The sequence below is a fragment of the Schistocerca nitens genome, chromosome 6 (assembly GCF_023898315.1).
Source record: "Schistocerca nitens isolate TAMUIC-IGC-003100 chromosome 6, iqSchNite1.1, whole genome shotgun sequence".
In the NCBI taxonomy this organism is placed as follows: domain Eukaryota; kingdom Metazoa; phylum Arthropoda; class Insecta; order Orthoptera; family Acrididae; genus Schistocerca; species Schistocerca nitens.
In genome coordinates this window covers 561,448,389-561,471,155 of record NC_064619.1, presented here as the reverse complement: position 1 = coordinate 561,471,155, position 22,767 = coordinate 561,448,389, and the positions used below count along the sequence as shown (strand labels likewise).

The 22,767-nt window shown below is 39.6% G+C and overlaps 1 protein-coding gene and 1 long non-coding RNA gene across 2 annotated transcripts in view; both read left to right on the top strand.

Moving 5' to 3' along the window:
• The first annotated feature begins 2,004 nt into the window (after window positions 1-2,004).
• On the top strand, window positions 2,005-15,480 carry LOC126263197 (uncharacterized). The gene is made up of 2 exons (XM_049960259.1): window positions 2,005-2,861; window positions 15,317-15,480. Exons 1-2 carry the CDS (start codon window positions 2,478-2,480, stop codon window positions 15,449-15,451), a joined length of 519 nt encoding a protein of 172 aa, XP_049816216.1. The 5' UTR covers window positions 2,005-2,477; the 3' UTR covers window positions 15,452-15,480.
• Window positions 15,481-16,523: 1,043 nt separating this feature from the next.
• LOC126263198 (uncharacterized) overlaps window positions 16,524-22,767 on the top strand; it is a 50,783-nt gene continuing 44,539 nt past the window's right edge. Inside the window, exons 1-2 of the long non-coding RNA XR_007546863.1 lie at window positions 16,524-16,702; window positions 19,613-22,217. This is a non-coding gene — a long non-coding RNA (uncharacterized LOC126263198). The remainder of the gene's footprint in view (window positions 16,703-19,612; window positions 22,218-22,767) is intronic.

The following is a 22,767-nucleotide window of genomic DNA, read 5'->3' as shown; positions in this document are numbered from 1 at the left end:
GGTATGTGGAGCCAATTCCTTTCCACTCAAATCTCAAGAGAGACACACAGCTAACCCAATAGTAATTGCTGCTACTCGAAACTGAACAAAGTTAGAAAAGGATGAACAGGCGCGCTCTGCTGAGCTCTGATTATCACCTAGGAAAATCCCTATCTGCCGGTGCTGCGGACGTACATTACCAACAGTCTTCTTATCTCCCAGAACACGATCTGGCGTACCGCAGGCGAGGGCTGGTTGCTCCGACGTCCTCGACCGAAAGGCGACTGCCGACTACCCAGAGCACCCGTACAGGCCGAACACCGAACATTCCCGCCCCCACGACAGTGGCCGTGGTTACGTTCCAATCAGCAACTCGAAAACCGGCGGAAATTCCACTCCATTGCCGGAGCACTACCATTCCACCAATGGAGATTCTTGGCGCCAATTTCTGTGCTGATTTTGCAGAAAGTGCGGGAATGTTCCCGCCACAACTGCGTGGGTACACAAGTCATTCCCACGCCTCGCTGGTAGCCCGCCAGAAAGTGTTTTCGCAAAGTTTCTCTGAAGTAACGGAACCTCTAGCCCAGCCGCTACTTCACACCCCAGCGGGCGTGTCTCTTGACAATGTCGGCGTCTGAAAAGCATTCACTCGACTGCCTCACACACGTCGGCTTAACTCTCTCCAGTTCCACAGAGCCCGCCTGTCACCGGCCCACCCGGGTGACGAGAGACGCTGCGTGGGAAGTACGCGTGTTAAGGAAAAGCAACCCTCCACCGCATGCAACTAGAGAGGAGAATCGTAAGATAGAAATATGAGAGGGGGCTCATGCCACCTCTCACAGTGTGTATCACAATAATCAGTAGCGAAAACTGCCGTTGATGAAAGTGCGTGAGGGAAAAGAGGGGAAGGTGGCGCCAAACGATAAGTCACTTCTCTGGAACAATGTTCTCAAAGCGGCCCGGGAAACAATCGGTCGCCCATGCGACGGATCGCTGAAGTCCGTAGCTAGTTGGTGTTTTTTTTTTTTTTCTTTTTTTGCAGGTTACTAATACACACCGTCACCGGTTCAGATCCGGTCCAACTGTCTCGGTGAACAAGTAAAAGTAGACTCAAAGCAACGGCTGAATAAAAGCGTCTAGAACCGCTCGGCCACTTCGGCCGTAATGCGCCAGCTCTATGGTCAAGGAGAAAAGTGGCTGGACGTGGCCAGGCCACTGCTAGTGACTGTACGAAACGGGCAGGAAAACGTGGTCGTATTGGGCCTATCGTCAGTCACAGCCCGAATCCGAGTCCTCCAGGACGGTGAAAGGAACGAGGTGTCGATGCCAGCGCCGTGGAACTGTAGTGCCGATGGATTGGAGTCCAGCGATTGCCTCGCGGAGGACGTCCACTTTTCTGTACAGTTGGCGAGCCTTACGGCGAATGGTCGTCATGAGAAGGGCTGTATTTGTCTCCTCACGCAGAGTGACAATCCTGGTGAGCGGAGGGGCGTGAAGACTCCACCTGAGAACTTTATTCTGTAGGCGCTGGAGCGCAGTATCCGGGACTTACTAATCGTGGCCCACGCATAGGAACCATACGTTAGTCAGGGTAGGACAACGGAGTGATACAGCCGGAGCTTCGTATCTAAATTCAGGTCTCGGCTGGAGAAGAGCGGGTACAAGTTTGTGGGGCCGTTACAGGATATATTTATACAACTATAATTAGCTCAGCTTTTTAAGCCTATATCATGCATGTTCAACAGTTGTCCATAATTGTCAGAAAGATGTCCGAAGTTTTGCTTTATACAACTTATGTATGTGTGTTTTTCGATCATAAAAAATCCAGTTGCATTCACAACTAGATCTAAAGCTAGAAAATCGTCGGCTGCGTGAATTCAAAAAGGAACTACGAAGCAAGGTGAATACACAGTAAAACGGAACGGTGAAGTTTTGATTTGCCAAGCCATACATAGAGCGCAGCAGTTACCAGAAAAGTTGTGATATCGGCCATGGTACCTGGAACTCCAATTTGTTGGGCAGAAATCAACATTCAAGTGCGCCGATGTAAAATTCTCTTTCCTTTGTTGACGATTTATTAACATTTTTAATCATTTCTGCTGCCTTTTCATTATGGAAAGACAAGCGATATTTCCTCGAAACTCGTGCGTCTCGTAATATCACAGCCCACAGGCGTCTCGTGTTGCAGGCAAATAGCAACACAGCGTACTGTCGTTAAATGGCTACTCGTAACATAATTGCAGCGAGTGCTTATTTCGCCATGTAAATTTAATAGCGTTTCAACGAAAGTTTTACCTTAAGTGGAGAATTGTGTGGATACAGAATACCACAGCGATACTGAAAATTTATGTCATATTATTCGCAACATTATGTCTGAAGTATTCACATTAGCCGAAACTATATTTGCTTTTTGAGTTACATAACAACTCGTCGCATAAAAATGAAACGTTACACTTGAAGCCATGAATTCTCTTATCTGTTAAAGGTCAGTGTTCAGTATGTTCGTACCTCTAAAGTTTTGTGAAAAATGCATACATTCATCAGTAAAATTATTAGACTTTCAGAGTCCAATCGTTTTTAAAACTGCGAAGTTTAGCGCACCGTCTGCTCAAGAACCTACTAAATACTCGCGACAAATGATTGAGCTAAAAGATCCCAGAGAACTGGAAAAGCGTCAGAAGTTTTGGGAGATGGAGAAAGAGATGGAGTCGAAGGTTCAGTACGCTCAGCTGACTGCAGAGGAAAGAATTATTCACGAAGCACACGCAGAAGCGGTTCGGCGTGGTCATTTCACATACGATGATCCAGCAACGGGAGACCGAATCAAGACACGTTTGCGCCACTTTCTGAAAGGAAGATGTTGTGGAAAAGCTTGTAGACACGTATGTATCCTTACAATAATCATGTTCCTTCACTGTAACAGACACCATTTGCGTATGGTTCGCCAATGTCAGATAGCGTCAGCTTAGAGCATTGACAATCTTTATAAACTCAGTATGCACAGCATTTCCTAGTCCACTCATTCCCAGTGGTTCAAAGGCAAAATTGGTACTATTATATTCTTGCAGTTTTAATTAATATTGAAACAATATTTATTCCTCTCCCATCATTAGCTCTCTTGTATTTAACTGACTAGCAACTGGAATCTTTGTTTAAGAGACAGGAGGAGCTACCAAGAGAATTTAGTTGCAGCAAAACCGTGTACGGTACTTAATATCATTTACAGATTTTAAGGACATGACAAGGACAAAACAGTGTGAAATATGGAGCTTACTGTTATATTCATGCGTAATATTTTAAATGGAAATGCAGCAGTCTCACATGCCTAAGACAACACAACGTAAATTGCAGCTTACCATTACATTCAGACATGATTTTATTGGTAGTGCAGCAAAGTCACAATGATACCACATGATTTAAAGGCAGAGCTCAGTATTTTCTCACCCATTAGTGTGTTTACTTAATTATAAATTGGAATTCATGTTGTTTACCAGACAGATCATTATAAGTGTTAAGTGTTGCTAAAACTGATTACTTAATATCATCTACAGTTAAGAGGAACTTGCATAAGGCAGCAGGATCTTCCATCTTGGGACTCATTAGCAAAAATAATTTATTTTAGAAATGAAAATAAGAGGACTTACCATGAATATAAGAAACATTAACATGTAAGCATGTATCAAGAATACATTGATCCTTATGTGAATTCATAATGAATGATACACTGGCAGGAGTTACATTAACACACATTTAAATTCCTAAATTTTGTCATCTCACTCTGAAGTCTGCAGCAGATAGTAATGGTTAAAGTGTTTTACCCACTTCTTTAGCAATTATAGCACGAGGAAAGTGCTTATCTGTATTTTTTGCTGCAAGCTAATGTACATTTGATGTTAGAATCTGACCATGCCATTAAAGAATATCCACTCAAGCAAGTTTTATGCATGGGTACTCATTTATTCATTGTATTCTGTAAATTCCTTCAAGAAGACCATTCAGGTAAGTGGAACCAGTTGCAGTATATGTAAACAAAGTGAAACAGCTGTTAGAAACTGCATAAAAAATTTGCTGTGCTTAATCATCATAAGTTGTTTATGCCTCCTCAGTCAGAATTCAACATAGTAAAATAAAAGGCAAGTCAGTACACTGAAAAAAAAGCTGACTGCTTTCTCAGTTATATTAAATATCTACTGTTTATCTCCTTAGTAGCTATATGACAGCTTGGATATTTATCATAGATTTTATCTGTACCATAACAGTAAAGACCACCTTAAATTAGCATTGCTACTTGTCATACTGTGAATAGGACTCTTCAATCTGTGAATATAAATAATCAGATAATTTTTAGAATTAGTGGCATATTCTTAATTTTCTTTCCATTTCTAGGAATTCTAAATTTCTTACTTTATTCTTATTAGAGCATTTATTAGAGATCTTACACCACAATATAGAAATCCACTCCGAACCTTAAACAAGTGGACAAAACTTTCATGGATTTTATTTTACAGTATTGTGCTGGGGTTATGTAAATTACAGTTCAGTTCAAACATTTTTTCTTTCTGTAATAGCAATTAATACAGCTGAGCAGTAAATGTACAGAGAAAATGAAATTAACTGAAGCCATTTATGCCACTTTGCAAACTCTCAACCAAACTACAACTTTTCAACTTAACCTAGACCTCTAAGATTCCATATTCACATTAACTGGCTTCTTCAAGTAATAATCAGATTGTCACTTTTTGACTAAACTTATGTCTTGGGCTACTCTATTGCTACAATCTACATTCAAAAAAAGCAATATAAACACAAAAGAATATGGTCAGTATCCTATTTTCTTTCTATTTGGATACAAATGACAACACATTTCAGAACACTCTTACATTATGGGATAAATCCAAAATCCGGCATTGATAACTTGAATTCACCTAATGTACGCGTAAGAATTTCAATATCTTCAACAGATGTTTACACAATATTCTTACTGAAAACTACAGCAGAATAAACACTTTATTGGCTTAATCTACATTTCCCCAGAATACAACACCTTAAGATGAAAGGGAGTAAAAAAGTACCCTAATCATGAAGTCAGTGCAGTGAGACACACTGTTAAGTGCAAAACTTGTTGAACGGTACGACTCATTACTTTATCTGTGTGGTGAAACCATTTAGGCTTGCTGCCTGGCTCTATCCCAAGGATATTTACACACAATATCTAATTGTCGTTCCAGCAGCTTGTTTTATATGTTTTAAATTGCATAGTGACAGCCTTTGTGAGATGAATATTTAAAGTATTTACTGTAAACCTGTTATGCAATCATCTGATCTTTGAATTGTTTGGTAGAGTTTGGTCCTTGATTACTCTGAATGACCACAGTGGCACCGAGGTTAATACTCTGGATTCACAGTTGAAAGGAGCAGCATTCAAATGTCATTCCTGGTTTCTTTTTCCTTGGTGTCCAGTCCAAGCTTGTACTCAGCTGCACTAAGTGGTCAAATCAATAGAAGTGAACTGGCATTCAATCCAGAATGTTGTATGTGATTTTCCTAACCTGATAAAAACAAATTCGAGGATAGTTCCTCTTACTAGCTCTCACTCATGTCAACGCGGGGTAGCCGCTCGGTCTGAGGCACCTTGTCACAGTCCATGGGGCTATCCCCATCGGAGGTTCAAGTCCTACCTTAGGCATGGGTGTGTGTGTTGGCCTTAGTGTAAGTTAGGAACAAGTAGCGTGTAAGCTTAGGGAACGATGACCTCAGCCGTTTGGTCACATTGACCTTACCACAAATTTCCAAAAAAATTTCTCTCTCACACATGTTCCATAAATCCCATCATAAAGGGTGTGGAAAGAGTCCAACTACACATTAATTGATTGAAGCAGCCACTGTGTGCTACTGCTGTTTATTATATTAACATCTAGTTATGAGTAGTGCTAATCTATTTACATAGATTATTATGAAAATTATTTCTAAATTAGTTTAAGAATACATGATAAGCAGCTACTTAATGGTTTTTGCCCTTTGTCTCAAGCTTTTTCTGTGGCTGCTTTTATCTAATACCTCATACTAAGTATTTATGTAACGTGACTAATCCAGGTAACATTGTCAGGCTGCCTATATACTGGTAAAATTAAAACCTGCTCAATGTGAACATTAGCGTTGAATGTAATTTATGATTGCAGAGTCAAAATATTTACACTGATTATAAAAGGAGTAATTAATAATGTTTTACTTTAGTCTGGAATATGCTGAACTCTCACTAATCCAGTACTCCGCAGTCTGGCCTCTCAGTAATCTGGCCCATATACAGACTCCAGGCCCTTAAGCAGAAATGACACCCACAACATTGATTATCATGTGCAACTGTGTTAAACAAAGCTAAATATATTTGAATATGTGGCCTTCCTTTGCAGTTTAGTATCATGGTTCAAAAAAGGAAACACTTTATGGTAGGTCTTAAGCAAAAACTCAAAATTTTAGATAAGCGGAAACAAGGTTCTTCACGAGAAGCCGTTGCTGCTGAGTACAGAGGTGGTGGATGAGCAAGTATTTGTGACATCAAAGAGAAAGAAATTACACTACTGGCCATTAAAATTGCTACACCAAGAAGAAATGCATATGATAAACGGGTACTCAATGGACAAATATCTTATACTAGAACTGACATGTGATTACATTCTCACGCAATTTAGGTGCATAGATCCTGAGAAATCAGTACCCAGAACAACCACCTCTGGCCGTAATAACGGCCTTGATACGCCTGGGCACTGAGTCAGACAGAACTTGAATGGCGTGTACAGGTACAGATGCCCATGCAGCTTCAACACGATACCACAGTTCATCAAGAGTAGTGACTAGCGTATTGTGACGAGACAGTTGCTCGGCCACCATTGACCAGATGTTTTCAATTGGTGAGAGATCTGGAGAATGTGCTGGCCAGGGCAGCAGTCGAACATTTTCTGTATCCAGAAAGGCCCGTACAGGACCTGCAACATGCGGTCGTGCATTATCCTGCTGAAATGTAGGGTTTTGCAGGGATCAAATGAAGGGTAGAGCCACGGGTCGTAACACGTCTGAAATGTAATGTCCACTGTTCAGAGTGTCAATGCGAACAAGAGGTGACCGAGACTGTAACTAACGGCACCCCATACCATCACGCCGGGTGATACGCCGTATGGCGATGATGAATACACGCTTCCAATGTACGTTCACCACGATGTCGCCAAACACGGATGCAACCATCATGATGCTGTAAACAGAACCTGGATTCATCCGAAAAAAATGATGTTTTGCCATTCATGCACCCAGTTTCGTCATTGAGTGCACCATCGCAGGCGCTCCTGTCTGTGATGCAATGTCAAGGGTAACTGCAGCCATGGCCTCCGAGCTGATAGTTCATGCTGCTGCAAATGTCGTTGAACTGTTCGTGCGGATGGTTGTTGTCTTGGAAATGTCCCCATCTGTTGACTCAGGGATCGAGACGTGGGTGCACGATCTGTTACAGCCATGCGGATAAGATGCGTCATCTCGACTGCTAGTGATACGAGGCCTTGGGATCCAGCACGGCGTTCCGTATTACCCTCCTGAACCTACCAATTCCATATTCTGCTAAGAGTCATTGGATCTCGACCAACATGAGCAGCAATGTCGCAATACGACAAACTGCAATCACGATAGGCTACAATCCGACCTTTATCAAAGTCGGAAATGTGATGGTATGCATTTCTCCTCCTTACATGAGGCATCACAACATCGTTTCACCTGGCAACACTGGTCAACTGCTGTTTGTGTATGAGAAATCGGTTGGAAACTTTCCTCATGTCAGCACGTTGTAAATGTCGCTACCGGCCCCAACCTTGTGTGAATGTTCTGAAAAGCTAATCATTTGCATATCACAGCATCTTCTTCCTGTTGGTTAAATTTCGTGTATGTAGCATGTTATCTTCGTGGTGTAGCAATTTTAATGGCCAGTAGTGTATTTGACAATACGTAACCCAGATGGGGAGTGAGTTGGGAAACTGCACGATTATGTGAAATAATGAGAATGAAGAACTGGTTCTAGCTGTTTTTAATAAGGAGAATGTGTTGCTAGTGGCTGAATGAGGAAAACAGAGAGATACATCAAACTTTAACAGATGAAGAAATAATCGAAACTGGGCAGAAAACTTATGAAGAAATTGATGAAGTAGAGGACATAGGAGGAGAGAGCATGAACATTTCTCACACAGATAGCGCTGTAGCGGCACAAATTTTCCTGGAGTACATTATGCAACAACCATATACATGCAGTATTGATGTTGATGCTTGTAAAGCAATTGCACGATAAAGCATTCCACTATTCCTTATTATCATTGTGACAACTAAAAGTTTGTGACAGTTATAGTACTGTAAATGTTCAAGCATGTATGTTTATACTTTCAGTTTCTACAAATATGAATTTTCCTTGGATTTAATAAAGTGTAGTCTTTTTGTGTTTAAACTGAATTTCAGATCTCTCAACAATCTGGCACTTCTGCTAATTTGGCACCCATATGTGCTTGGAATGGCCGGATTAGTGAGAGTCTAGTGTACTTGGGAATTTTCAATTTCCTTTCCCATTCAGAATGAACTTTCCACTTTGCAGTAGCCTATGTGTAGTTTTGAAGCATCCTGGTAGATTAAAACTGTGTGCTGAACCAGAACTCAGCCCAGGACCTTGCCTTTTGTGGGTAATGTTCTTACTGACTGATCTGTTACAGCACAATTCACAAATCATCCTCACGGCTTCCTATCTGAGGTTGGCTGGTATTCAGTTATCAAATTTTGCCCCAGAATATAAAACTCCATTTGGAATTCCACATAAGGATGCACAGTCTATAGATATTTCTTATACTTCCAGATTATTTGTTTTTATTAATGAAAATAATCAATTTTTGAAAATATAATGCAACTGAACCGATAAAAAAATCTACTCACCAAGCAGAGACAGAAGAAAACACTTATTAGGGTATTAAAATTTGCATGCTTTTAGAGCCAGTGGCTCCTTCTTCTGACACAAGAATGGAAGGGGAAGGTAGAGGAGTGAAAGGAAAGGACTGTTGAGGTTTAGGGAATGGGGAGAGTTTGGAAAAGTCACCCAGAACACCAGATTGGGAAAGACACACCGGATGGAATGAGAAGGAAAGACTGACTGCTAGGGACTGCACCGGACAAGATGTGGAAACATGAGAGCTTAAATGTGGAAGACAGGGTAATATGGGGTTCTGAGCAAGTTTTTTGAACTTCCCCCATTTCCTAAACTTCAGCAGTTCTTTTCCTACACCCCTCTTCCTTCCCCCTCAACCCTTCTGCCAGAAGAGCTTGCAAATTTCAGTATTTTCATATGTGTTTTCTGCTGCTGCCACTTGGTGGGTTAATCTTTTATTCATCCAATTGCAGAGTATTTAATTTGAAACAATAAACATGCAAGTGTACAAAAAGTTCGGTATATTCTAGTTGCAACCACAACCTACAAGTGGCCATTATTTGGAACTTACTGGCAGTTTTTCCACAACAGTGATGTTTCAGTCCCACTAGCATATTTCTCTCCCACTACATTGTGTATTATGCCTCTTATTGCCTTCAGTTTTATTACAAGTTTTCAGGGGCAAAAATTTTCACTAGAGTGTGGCTCTTACAGGAAGATGTCATCCAAATTTTATTGGACTTACTATAAAGCTTGCTTCCCTCCAGTCTGATGAAATGAGTTTTAAACACACGCTATAAGTTGTTAATTACTACATGCATATTGGAATATAAAGGTGACTGATGCAAAAAAAGTATAAGTTTGCAAAAAAGTGGCAAACCTCATTCCATTCTACATCAGCATCTGTACTCTGCAAATCACTGTGAAATGCAAGAAACAGGGCATTTTCCATTGCACCATTTATTAGGACTTCTTCCTGTTACATTCACATATGGAGCACAGGGAGACTGACTGTTTAAATGCCTCTATGCATGCTATGGGAGCAATACATAGGCATGCTGTAGCATATTTGTAGTCATCATTTAGAGTTGGTTCTCAAATTTTATGAAAAGGATTTCACAAGATAGTTTGCATCTATCATCAAGTGTCAGTCAGTTCAATTTCTTCGGAATTTCTGTGACACTCTCCCATGGGTTAAAGATATCTGTGACCATTTGTGATGTCCTTCTCTGTATACATTCGATATCTCTGTAGTTAGTCGTATTTATTATGGGTCCCACACAATTAATCAGGATTCTAGGATGGGCTGCATGGGTGATTTGTAGGCATCTCTTTTGTAGACTGATAGCATTTCCCTAGTATTCTAACAAATAAACTGAGGTCTGCCACCTGCTTTACCAAATATGTGATTGATCCATTTCATATCCCTAAAAAGTGAGCCAGGTATTTGTTTGAATTGACTGATGACAACTGTGACCATTGATAATGTAGTCATAAGGTACTAAATTGTTTCATTTTGCAAAATGCAAAATTTTATATTTAAAAAAATTTAAAGCTGTTTGTCAGTCTTTGCACCACTCTGAAATCTGATCCAGCTAAATATTTGTGCAGCTTCTCTCAGACTGTACTTTATTGTAAATAACTGCATCACCTGCAAGAGTCATAGGTTACTATTAAGGCTGTTCGTATACAACCTGAACAGCGAGGATCCCAGCACACTTCCCTGGGGCTAGAACTGTTGATAACTCTCCACCCAAGATAATACACTGTGTACTCCCTATCAAAAAATGTTCAAACCAGTCACAAATATCCTACACAGTTGCATATTTGCTAATAAGCATAGGTGTGGTACTCAGTCAGATGCTTTTTAGAAATATGTGGAGAAGTTCATAACAAAGAGACACTAAAGAGTGTGGAAGGAGTCCTTTGAGCACTTGCTAAATCTGAATGGACTTGGAGATGATGAAAATAAACTAAAGCTGAAGGTGGTAGAAGTAAACTCGGGGAGGGGAGGGGAGGGGAGGGGAGGGGAGGGGAGGGGAGGGGAGGGGAGGGGAGGGGGGGGGATTCTGACAATGAAAGAAATGAAAATGGTGCTGGACAAGATGAAAGGGGGAAGGGCACTACATTTGGATGAAGGAAGTGTCAAAATTGTGAAGGCAGCAGGGGAGGTTGGGAAACAGTGGCTGTGTCGCATGATGAGGGTAGTGTGGAAGGAGAAAACTGCAGAAGATTGGAACAGGGCACTAATTGTCCCTATATCCAAGAAAGGGAGTAGAAACTACTGGGGTGTCACACTGGTAACGCACTGTGACAAGGTTTATGAGAAGATCCTGGAGAGCAGAATCCAGACAAGAGTCGAGAACAAAGTGGGAGAGGAACAGCATGGCTTCAGACCTGGGAGATCAACTCTTGATCTCATATTTGCAGTGAAATAGCTCCAGGAGCATCTCTATTAATCTGACGAAGATCTAGTGGCATCCTTTCTTGATACAGGAAAGGCATCTGATAGTAGTGTCTGTAGAAGACAGGTCTGCAGAGCACTAGAAAAGAAGGGAGTGGAAAAAAAAAATAAAAAAGAAAAAAAAAAGCAGAGTGGAGGGGGCATAGTGTGCAAGTCTGGGTTGTGTGAAAGTGGGAAGTGAAAGGATGGATTGGTTCCAGCAAACAAGTGGCATGAAACAGGGCAGTGCACTGTCACCTTTCCTCTTCATTGTGCTCTTGCATGAGCTAATGACTAAGGTGGCACGAAAAACTGGAGAAGACAGTATGACGGCAATGTTGTTCACAGATGACTTGATGCTCAGGGAAACAGGGAGGAGGAGATTCAGGAACAGCTGAATGCTTGGCTAGGGAAGAAACTGCAAGACACTATGGATTGATCTGTAATGTAAACAAATGTGAGATCCGGGTTACAGCTAGAAAGAAAGATAGACCAACTATCGGAATAAGGATTGCAAATGAACAATTGAAGAAAGTGTAAAGTGTCAAGCACTTGGGAAGTGTGGCAGATGAAAATGTAAAAAATGAGAAAGAGATCAGTGGACATATCAGACAGGCTGACACATTCCTGTGATGTGTTAGGAGCCTGGTTTGGAATAAAGACATCCCTAAAAAATGCAAAGAAGTAATATATAGAAGTTACCGCATCTCAGTATTGACCTAAGCATCTAAAGCATAGGTAATGAAGAAAAGAGATATAACAGTAGTAACAGGCACATTAAATGAAATTTGCCAGAACTAGGATAGGAATAATAAGGAGAGATAGGATGAAGAATGAAAGGGTAAGGGAAATAGTGAAAGAAGAACCCTTGCAGAGCAGGATAGAATATTAAAGCTTATATGGCATGGGCACTGAAAGAGAATGGAAAATAAGAGGATACATGAAATGGTGATGCAAAGGAAATGAACAAGAGGAAGACAAAGAAGGAGGGGAGTGTTGAAAACATAGGCAAGGACTGATCCAGAGTGAACATAGAAAGATTGTGGGAAAACAGGACTAGATGGTGAGATTTACATCCCAAACAGACCCAGCCTGGGAGTGAGAACTGTTAAAGATGATGATGGCTAGACAAATTGTTGTACTGCTTGCTTGAGAAAGTCCTTATCATTAACCAGAATTATCCAGGACCTTTTCATCATACCAGATAAATGTAACACTTTTGCCGTTAATACATAAAACAAATGGAATCCACATATTGGAAACACAAGAAAAATTTTCTCCCTACTGCTTTATTTTCTTTCCTTCACAGGCACTAGCAGTTTTACCCTTCTCTCACCCTCAAAGCAGACTCTTAAGTCTTGTTGTATTTTAGGTGATGATGGTCAATGGATTAGAGACAGTTGTGGAGGGCAGTGGGCCACTGGAGGGGGGGGGGGGAGGGAGGTGGTATCTGACTGCTACTGCTGGTCACCACCACCCCACCACCTCCTCTCTCTCATCCCACTTGCCTACTCTGCATATGATTCAATGCCAGCTTTGTCTTTTATGCAACTGCGAATAAAGGCAACAAAAACCGGAAGTAGCCTTGCTAGGGTGGTAATGCCACTGCTTGCCTGTTTGTATAACTATAATAATGTTCAGCACATAAACAGACTTCTTTCCCTCATCCTTCTTAAGTCTTTCTTATCACTTGCATTCCCATGAAAACGCTGAAACCATCACCATTATTTATCAATATTTTACATAATTATTATGAACATAAAACTATTCATTGGAGCATCAAACTTTTGATTCCACCTCCGTTTCAACAAGTATTACACCTTCCAGGTTAAAACTTTTCATCTTAGCCAGTTCTTAATTTAATGCATTTTGGTCCTTTCTAATTTACGCTGGGACTTGTGTATCAAAACGAAGTAATTCTCCAATAAACTAGTGTTTTGGGACATGAGCAGAAAAAGTCAAACAAGTGAGACAGCCATAATGTTGATTTATTATTAACTGCTGCTTACACAGTTTGTTCATTATGGGCACCAAGGATGTTTATGAGATGCTATATAATGCCAGATTTGCACCTTGTGGCCAGAATCGGAACCAACTTTTTTATAGCCTAAATCAGTTCCGCATTAGTGTATCCACCAAGCTTCGCTACCATTAGATTAATTTGCCCCAGACTGGACTTCTGTGAGAGCTGCACTTTAATTACACACACACACACACACACACACTAGCACTCGCAGCAATTTACTCCATCACTTATGAGAAATTTCTTTTTCTCACTAGCTAGATTACAAAACAGAATAACATCCCAATAGGTAACATGCAGAACCTTAGCACACTTTGAAAAAAATGATAAGCCAGGGAAGAGAGGGGGTTGGCCAGCAAATTAGTACCTAATGTGTCCTGTAAAAACAGACTATATTGTTGAGGCCCTGTAGCCTCGTGTTGAACACACCACCATTTGACTGTTTCAGTCTTTTATGCCATTTTCAAGTATTTGATTTTATGTATTTAACATATATTCCAGGACACTTAACATGTTGTCAAGCTCAAAGTTGGCCATAGATTAAGAAAAATATTGGCTCCCCACGAAATGCCAAATGTAAAATCACCATCTTGTAACAGGCCATTAAATAATCATAGGAGCACATCATATTTAGGAAAAGCAGGCTTTGTTGGTTAATAAAAGATGAACACATGTCCTTATGCTCATCTTTTATTTGGCAACATAAGGCTGTTTACACTAAATTTGACTTGCTCCCACGATTATTTAATGATCTGTTACAAGATGGTGATTTTAAATCTGGCATTTCATGGGGAGCTAATTTTTTTTTTTTAATTTATGGCCAAGTTTGAGCTTGACAACATGTTAAGTGTCCTGCAGTATATGTTAAAGACATAAAATCAAATACTTGAAAATGGCATAAGAGACCGAAACCTAGGTCGTACTTAAATAAACAATAAAGCAATCAAATGGTGGCGTGTTCCCTAAAAAATAAAAAATAAATAAAATGAAATTAAAAAATTGTATGACTGTTGCTTAGCAATATCAAAAACTTTTTCCTCCAGTTGAGTTGGAATGCATAGGTCTCATATCCAGAATCAAAGAGAGATGTGGTTCACACCAGAATTCAAGGAGCCTTCATGGGAGCTACTAATTCCAAGTTATACAATAATTTATACTTTCCTCTAACTCAAGGGGTCATGTAATTTTTATGTTTGTAAATGGGCATGGATAGGCAAATTACATGTCACTGCCACATCTCAGAGGAATGTACGGTAGATTATAGCTGAAAGAGGGGCTTACTCAGCTGCAGATTCGCTATAGAATCTGATAGGGATTCCATCGGAACCTGGAGCTTTATTCAATTATCTGACACTAACATATGTATCACTCACCTTTCCAGTGGTGCGAGAATTAAATTGGGAATCAATAAGAACACTGAATAATTGCTGTATTGGTCACTAAATAAGAAGCCACCAAAGACTATTTGATTCATTTCAGGTAGAACCCATCTTTAGTTTGTCATGAATATCTTGGTGATCAGATGTGTATGTAACAAACAAAGCTGTCATGCCAGACTAAAGACTTAATTCAACGTTTATGCTTTCACTTTTCTACACTCAATTTCAGTCCCTGTCTCATGCCTGAGTGTCTGGACACCAACTTTGGTAGCACTAACTGCCTTTACATATGATCAGTATTTCTTTGGGTTTTCTGAGAGGTCCTTCAATATAATTCTGCAACAGCAGTTGAAGGCATCACACTTTCCCTTCTTGACAGCCAAACTCATTTCCTTCAGCATCTCTCTATCTCTAACCCTAAGCTTTGTTTTACACGTATTATGCAGTAGTCTCTAAGCACCATAGTCAAATTTAAGTTTGGTACTTACTGTAATAACTTCATTGGATTACTTATGGATAAAGCACTAATATCACTTCATTATTTGTTTCAGTGCATTTTTGACCATGAGAAGGTACCTGAAGCCAAGAAGAAAACTAGCCGATTTAACTCTTCCTTCTGGGTGTATGATGATGATGCAGCGGACAAGGAGAATGATGAGAAAATGAAAGCATTGTATGGCTTATAGTTAACAGGGAAGAATTTTTTCAGTGCAAGGTATAAAATAAAAAAAGAACATGTCTCTCCTCACACAACTATATTTTTTGTCATTGTATGTGAGGAGACGATTCAGTGGCGGATGGTGATGCAGTATTCAGCACTATTTGTTAGATTGTTTCATAGTTCTGTTTAAATCTGTGTAAATGTGATATGACTGTCAGTATTATGCTACAATTATATCTTAAAGAACTCCGAATGAACCTGTTTAAATTATTTGTGGGTATGTGAACTGTATATAAATAAAAACAGATGTCATTTAATGCTCATTTGTCATACAACCATTAAGTGTAATTGTCTGTTACCAGTAACATCCAGGATAATCCCTCTCATTATTTTAAACACGGGAAATATGTCTCCTACACTGTTTTCAGAGATAAATGTTGAAAAACTGCTACAAGGGCAAGGTGTAAACTTCTTAGCCTCTCAGTGAAAGATTGTGATTGTAGGTAAAAAATTAATTTTTTTTTACATAGTCCTCTTTTATGTCAGTACAATTTGCCCCTTGTTTCTTCCACTCAGTTAATTCAGCTCAAAATTGTGATGTGCGGGCTCTGTTGGAAAAGTAACCAAATCATCTTTTTTATGCAGGAATTAAGCTTTTAGGTAGATGTTGATGGCAATACTTTATCTGTTGCCGTTTCCTGACCCATCATATTGTTGTCATCACATTTAATTTTGGAAATATTATTATTTTAGGTGAAGGTGGTATAGTGTCAAGGTTTTTGCAAGGTCTAATTCACAAGAGCTGTCATGCGATATAAAATGTAATATGAAAGTGGGAAACCTTTGACCTGCTGAAGAAAGCTTATTCAAAGATGTTGCTCTAGGTCACACACAATGTTATAAATGGTTATCAGAATTAAAAAGTATTTGTTAATCAGCTGAAGCTTATTCTGCACCAGGAAGGTGTTTGGCTTCAATTGATGGCACTTGCTTTCAAAATATCAGCAGTCTGGTGACTTCCAACCATCATTTAACTGTCAGAGAACTTGCAGAAGGGAATGTAATCTCAAATGGTCCTTTTTCAAACAGGTACATGAAAAAATTTGTAAAGAGAGACCACAGTTGTTGCAAGACAGCTCATGGTTTCTTCATAGTGACAATGTGTGTGCCTGTTCAGCAGTCACATTTCTGTCCTCCCTCAGCCACTGATGGGCAAACCAAAAAGTGACTGAACATCAGAGAGTAGTAGTTTGATGGAGACAATAGATACACATCAGTAAGTTGAATAAAAATGTCAATAAAAAGTTTATTTAATTTATGTAACCATCTAAAGTGTTTGCAACCTCTTCATCATTCTCAAAACACTTTGTAGTCACAAATTTCTAGGCTCTAGGAATAAGTGAACTGTAATGGATATCGAGTCTGGTGAACCTGGTGGATATTGTAACAAGCCATTCTTCTAATCCCTGTTTTCTCACTGCCAAAGCAACATTTTTGGGGAGGCACATTGGCCCAATAAGTGATGATTTTTTGTCCTCATCCTTCTGCGGCCCACACCTTTCCTTGCATATTTTTTCATCCATTTTGTTCAAAAGACTGGTAGAGTATTCTCCAGTTATTGTTTTGCCCTTCTCAAGATAACATTCAAGAAGAATTGCATTTGCTCCCCCAAAATCACTGGTCTTAGCTTCACCAGCAGACCATATACCTTTCACATTATTGTGTAGTGCCAATGACTTACACCTGCTGCTTTAATTACCGCTCCATTCCCAGCATGTAGTAAGCGACCCAGACCCAACAGTGCCATATGTTAGCAGCTATTCAAAGTATTTTGGAGGTTTTATATAACTTTTGTATAAAATTATTACAGCTGGTTGTACGTCTTTCGATATAGTCCAAACAGAACAGAGTAGTTTTTTCATCTGCTTTTTTGGTGACCATTCAACAAAAGTGGCTCCCATGGTGCACAAAGCCTTCTCAAACAGGATTTCCAGTGAAGGAGCCCCAATTTTAAAATTAAATATCTTGAAAACTGCGATTGATAGACAAGTGCAACAAATGGTATGCATATGGTGAAAACTGTAAGAATTTTATACAGAATCTTCGAAATTGTTTGGGAAGCTGCTAACAGATGGCGCTTACATAGTCAGCTCTGCAACCATTCTTTGCAGTCACATCACAGTCTTTCTAATTGTGCACCACTCACTGTAAGGAGGTGGCACAAATGAAGAATGAAATTTACCATCACATCAGGTAGTGTCCCAGTGGAAATGGATTCAAATGCCACAGGGACCACCAATTCGAGCTTGTCCCAGCATAATGGGATGGTTCCAATAGACAATGACTTTCAATATGCCCCCCAAAAAGTAGTCACAGGGCCTCAGATGGGGCGAATACAAAGATCAATCCATCCCTGACTCAGTAAATTTGCAATAATCCAATCCAATGACTGTTCCCAAAGTATTCACCAAGAAAGTGAAACACCTGTTCAGTGCAATATGATCTGGCCCCATCTTGTATTAACTACTCAGTGCCTGCTCAATCCTCAATCACTAGTTGTGTGGTGACAAAATGTTGCAACATAATGTTCACTAGTGATTGTTTCTAGTGCTACAAGAGAGCCAAAAGTGCCTCTGCTACATACCACAGCACAAACAGTAACTTTGGGAGAATACAGTAGTTTCACTTCCCACAAATGGGGATTTAGTTGTAAGTTTTGTGTGTTCGCAGCTCCATTCCAGTGGCAGTGTGCTTCATCTGTGAAGCAGATGCAGGCAACAAGAAATCCTTCATTATCAATCATTTTGATAATCTGGTTAGCAAAGTCAGCTATTTGTCACACACCTCATACAGGTGTGGCCTGGTGGCTTTGCATTTTGAATGGAAATGTGTATGCTCTGTCTCGGTATTATCTGCCTGCAGGAACACTTCAAACCGATCTCTGCTGCAGCTTAGACAGATTTCCTTGGATTTTGCTGAATAATTCCAGAAAACATAGAGACATTTTTAGGAGTAACTACAGCTTGTCTGGGGCCAACATTCCCCTCTATGTACATCATCAGCCATGCTGCTGTCCACCAGAATTTGGCAAAGAGCTTGCAAATGGTTTATGGAATATTAAACTATCTTTGAAAACTTTGTTTTGTTGTTGTTGGACTGTTTTTTAAGCTGTGGTGTTCCAGTAAAACATTTTGTTCAATGGAATACATAATTTTAAACTCTTCCTTCAGTATGTTAATCTCCTTTCACATTTTGCGGTGGAACTGATTGCTCTTGAGTAGCGATGTATCATTTACAGGTACTATGCATTGCAATTACAGCACCATCTTTAGCAGCTTTTCAAACTATTTTGAAACTTCTGTATAAAATTCTTACAGCTTTTACAATAAACATACCATTTGTTGCACTTGTTTATCAATCTTAGATTTTGAGATATGTAATTTTTAAATCTGGGGCTCCTTTGCTGGGCACCCTGTAGTTAACACATAAAAAGATATATCTATGGCAGCAGCTAGTTCCTACATTTTTAATTGCCAAAAGTCCAATACCATGCAAATGAGTTGCCTAGTAACACATGTGTTATAGATGTTACTTTCGAAATCTCTAATTTTATTAAATGATATGAATTAATTTAAGAAGTGCTTGAATGAACATTGTTCACTAGCATGGTCCATTAGACAGCTTACTTTCAGTGACAGAAAATGTGTGGCCTGGGCTCTATAAGCTGCACATACCCAAGTTTTAGTAATAATATGACAATAAATTATTGTCCCTCTCCTGTCGACAACCCACCGTGTTTGCAGAAACCTCAGAGGTGAGTGGAAACTTTGAGCCAGAGCTCCAGCCATCTACAAGCAGTGACCAGTGGACACACTTCGAAATCCTCCACCAGAAACATTAGACAAAGCCACAAGGTTGTTAACCAACTGAAAGGTTAACACAGGTCTGCAACTAAAAAACTGCATGGGATTTTTTAACATATTCTTATAGATTTTGACCTCTCAAAAACAGGAAAAATATTTAAAAAATTCTATCACATAGGTATTTATGTATATTGCAGTATTTATGTTCATTGGTAATTAACCTGTGTGGTTTTTTAATTAAATAATTATTAAAAATTAATTGGTAAAATAAACTTTAATTTAAAAAATTTACAATGTTAACTATTCTTTGTTACCACTTGCAGGTTTTGCCATGAACTCCTGGGTGCCAGAAGCAAATGCAATTAATCTTATTGTTCAGTTTTATCGTGTTGTGACAAGTCAAATGATGATTTGTACCTCGCATGAAATGAAGAGAAACTCTCAGTAGGCATATTGCTATTCAAGTGGACAGTGATGTTGTTTCTGTCTAGTCATGGCTACAAGAGGTTGTGTTATTTCTCCAAACAGTTTTTATTATATCTGTGGTGAATACACTATTAAAAGTCAACAGAGAAACATAAGTGGTTTTCTGAGGAAAGTTTATTTTGCTTACTTTAAATTAAAACTTAGTGATGAAGGTAAACCATGGGCCCCGCATAAGGTGTGTAGAAGACGTGAAGAAGATCTTTATTTGTGGTTTAAGGGTAAGAAAAATGCATTTCAATTTGGAATTCCTATGATATGGTGTGAGCAGAAAAACCATACCACTGATTGCTACTTCTGTTCAGCTGATGAAAAGGGATTCAATTCAAAAAACAAAAGAAGCATAAGTTATCCTAATCTTGACTCAGCTATACATCCAGTGCCCCATAGCTCTGAAATACCTATCCTACAGCCACCTTCCAGTTTGGATGAATACCCGTGTGAGTTGGAGGATGAAGTTACGAGGCATGTTTTTTAAGTAAGTACCGTTTTGAAATTTAAAAAAGACGTGCTAAGATATCTCAATAATTTTATTTTTATATGAAAGCCTGCACCTTAATCTATGCACTGACACCATTACAGTCTGATTCTTCCTTGTTTACATTGTGTATTGAATGTTTAAGATGCCTCCGATAATCATGAGTCCCGTCGACTGTGAAGTACGGGCTGTTATAAGATTTCTTAGTGCTAAAGGCCTAAAAGCGATCAATATTCATTGTGAGATCTGTGCAGTTTACAGAGAAAACATTACGAGTGATGCAATGGTAAGAAAGTGGGTGAGAGCTTTTAAAGATGGCCGCACAAATGTGCATCATGAACAATGGAGTGGGCGTCCTTCGGTCGTTAATGAAAGTTTGTTGCAGGAAGTGGACAATAAGGTGAGAGGAAACACACACTTTATGATTTCCTCCTTGCGGGATGACTTTCCTAATGTTTCTCATAGTGTTTTGTATGGCATTGTGACAGAGCACTTGAATTACCGAAAATTGTGCGCACGCTGGGTACCGAAATGTTGACTGATGTGTACAAAATCAAAAGTTTAGACAGTCCATTGACTTTCCTTGAGCAGTACCACAACAACGGTGGTGATTTCTTAAGCCAAATTGTTACGGGCGATGAAACATGGGTGGCCTACGTCACACCAGAATCAAAGCAACAGTCCATGGAAGTTGAGCAAGGGCATCGTTTTGCTGCAAGACAATGCCCGTCCGCATGTGGCGAATCAGACCAAAGATCTCATCACATCTTTTCGATGGGAAACTCTACATCATCCTTCGTACAGCCCCAATCTTGCGCCCAGTGACTACCATCTGTTCCTGCACTTGAAGAAACACCTGGGCGGTCAGCGTCTTCAAGACGATGATGAAGTCAAAACAGTGGTGATGCGGTGGTTAACAAGTCAGGTGGCAGACTTCTATGAGGAGGGTATTCAAAAACTGGTACAATGTTATGACAAGTGCCTCAATATTGACAGAAATTATGTAGAAAAGTAGATTAAGGTACAGGCTTTTCTGTAAAAATAAAATTATTGAGATATCTTAGCACATCTTTTTTTAATTTCAAAACGGTACTTACTTAAAAAACACGCCTCGTATATTACCTCCTCAGGGTGGATCAAGCTCAGATTTTTCTTCAGATGCAGATGAAAGGCATCAACTATTTTCTCAAAGTGAGGTCAATTATCTAGTAAGAGATTTAGGTCTTTCAATAGATGCAGCCCCAAACTGTTAGGTTCCAGATTAAAAAATAAAAACCTTTTATCATCTGGCACCACATTTTCATGGTACTGACACTGAGAAAAAGAATTTACCCAGTTTTTCTCAAAATAAGGAAATTTAGTTTTTTGCAATGATGTGGAAGGAGTATATAGAAGGTCTATACAAGGGCGATGTACTTGAGGACAATATTATGGAAACAGAAGAGGACGTAGATGAAGATGGAATGGGAGATACGATACTGCGTGAAGAGTTTGACAGAGCACTGAAAGACCTGAGTCGAAACAAGGCCCCCGGAGTAGACAACATTCCATTGGAACTACTGACGGCCTTGGGAGAACCAGTTCTGACAAAACTCTACCATCTGGTGAGCAAGATGTATGAAACAGGCGAAATACCCTCAGACTTCAAGGAGAATATAATAATTCCAATCCCAAAGAAAGCAGGTGTTGACAGATGTGAAAATTACCAAACTATCAGTTTAATAAGTCACAGCTGCAAAATACTAACTCGAATTCTTTACAGACGAATGGAAAAACTAGTAGAAGCCGACCTCGGGGAAGATCAGTTTGGATTCCGTAGAAATGTTGGAACACGTGAGGCAATACTCACCCTACGACTCATCTTAGAGGCTAGATTAAGGAAGGGCAAACCTACGTTTCTAGCATTTGTAGACTTAGAGAAAGCTTTTGACAATGTTGACTGGAATATTCTTTTTCAAATTCTGAAGGTGGCAGGGGTAAAATACAGAGAGCGAAAGGCTATTTACAATTTGTACAGAAACCAGATGGCAGTTATAAGAATCGAGGGGCATGAAAGGGAAGCAGTGGGACAGGTTTGTAGCATATCCCCGATGTTATTCAATCTCTATATTGAGCAAGCAGTAAAGGAAACAAAGGAAAAATTTGGAGTAGGTATTAAAATCCATGGAGAAGAAATAAAAACTTTGAGGTTCGCCGATTATATTGTAATTCTGTCAGAGACAGCAAAGGACTTGTAAGAGCAGTTGAACGGAATGGACAGTGTCTTGAAAGGAGGATATAAGATGAACATCAACAAAAGCAAAACGAGGATAATGGAATGTAGTTGAATTAAGTCGGGTGATGCTGAGGGAATTAGGTTAGGAAATGAGACACTTAAAGTGGTAAAGGAGTTTTGCTATTTGGGGAGCAAAATAACTGATGATGGGTGAAGTAGAGAAGATATAAAATGTAGACTGGCAATGGCAAGGAAAGCGTTTCTGAAGAAGAGAAATTTGTTAACATCGAGTATAGATTTAA

Bases quoted from the DNA above. Each gene is read 5' to 3' on its own strand.
- LOC126263197 (XM_049960259.1), top strand. From the start codon at position 2,478: ATGTTCGTACCTCTAAAGTTTTGTGAAAAATGCATACATTCATCAGTA. The intron at 2,862-15,316 runs GTATGTATCCTT...TATTTGTTTCAG, and splicing joins GTGGAAAAGCTTGTAGACAC to TGCATTTTTGACCATGAGAA.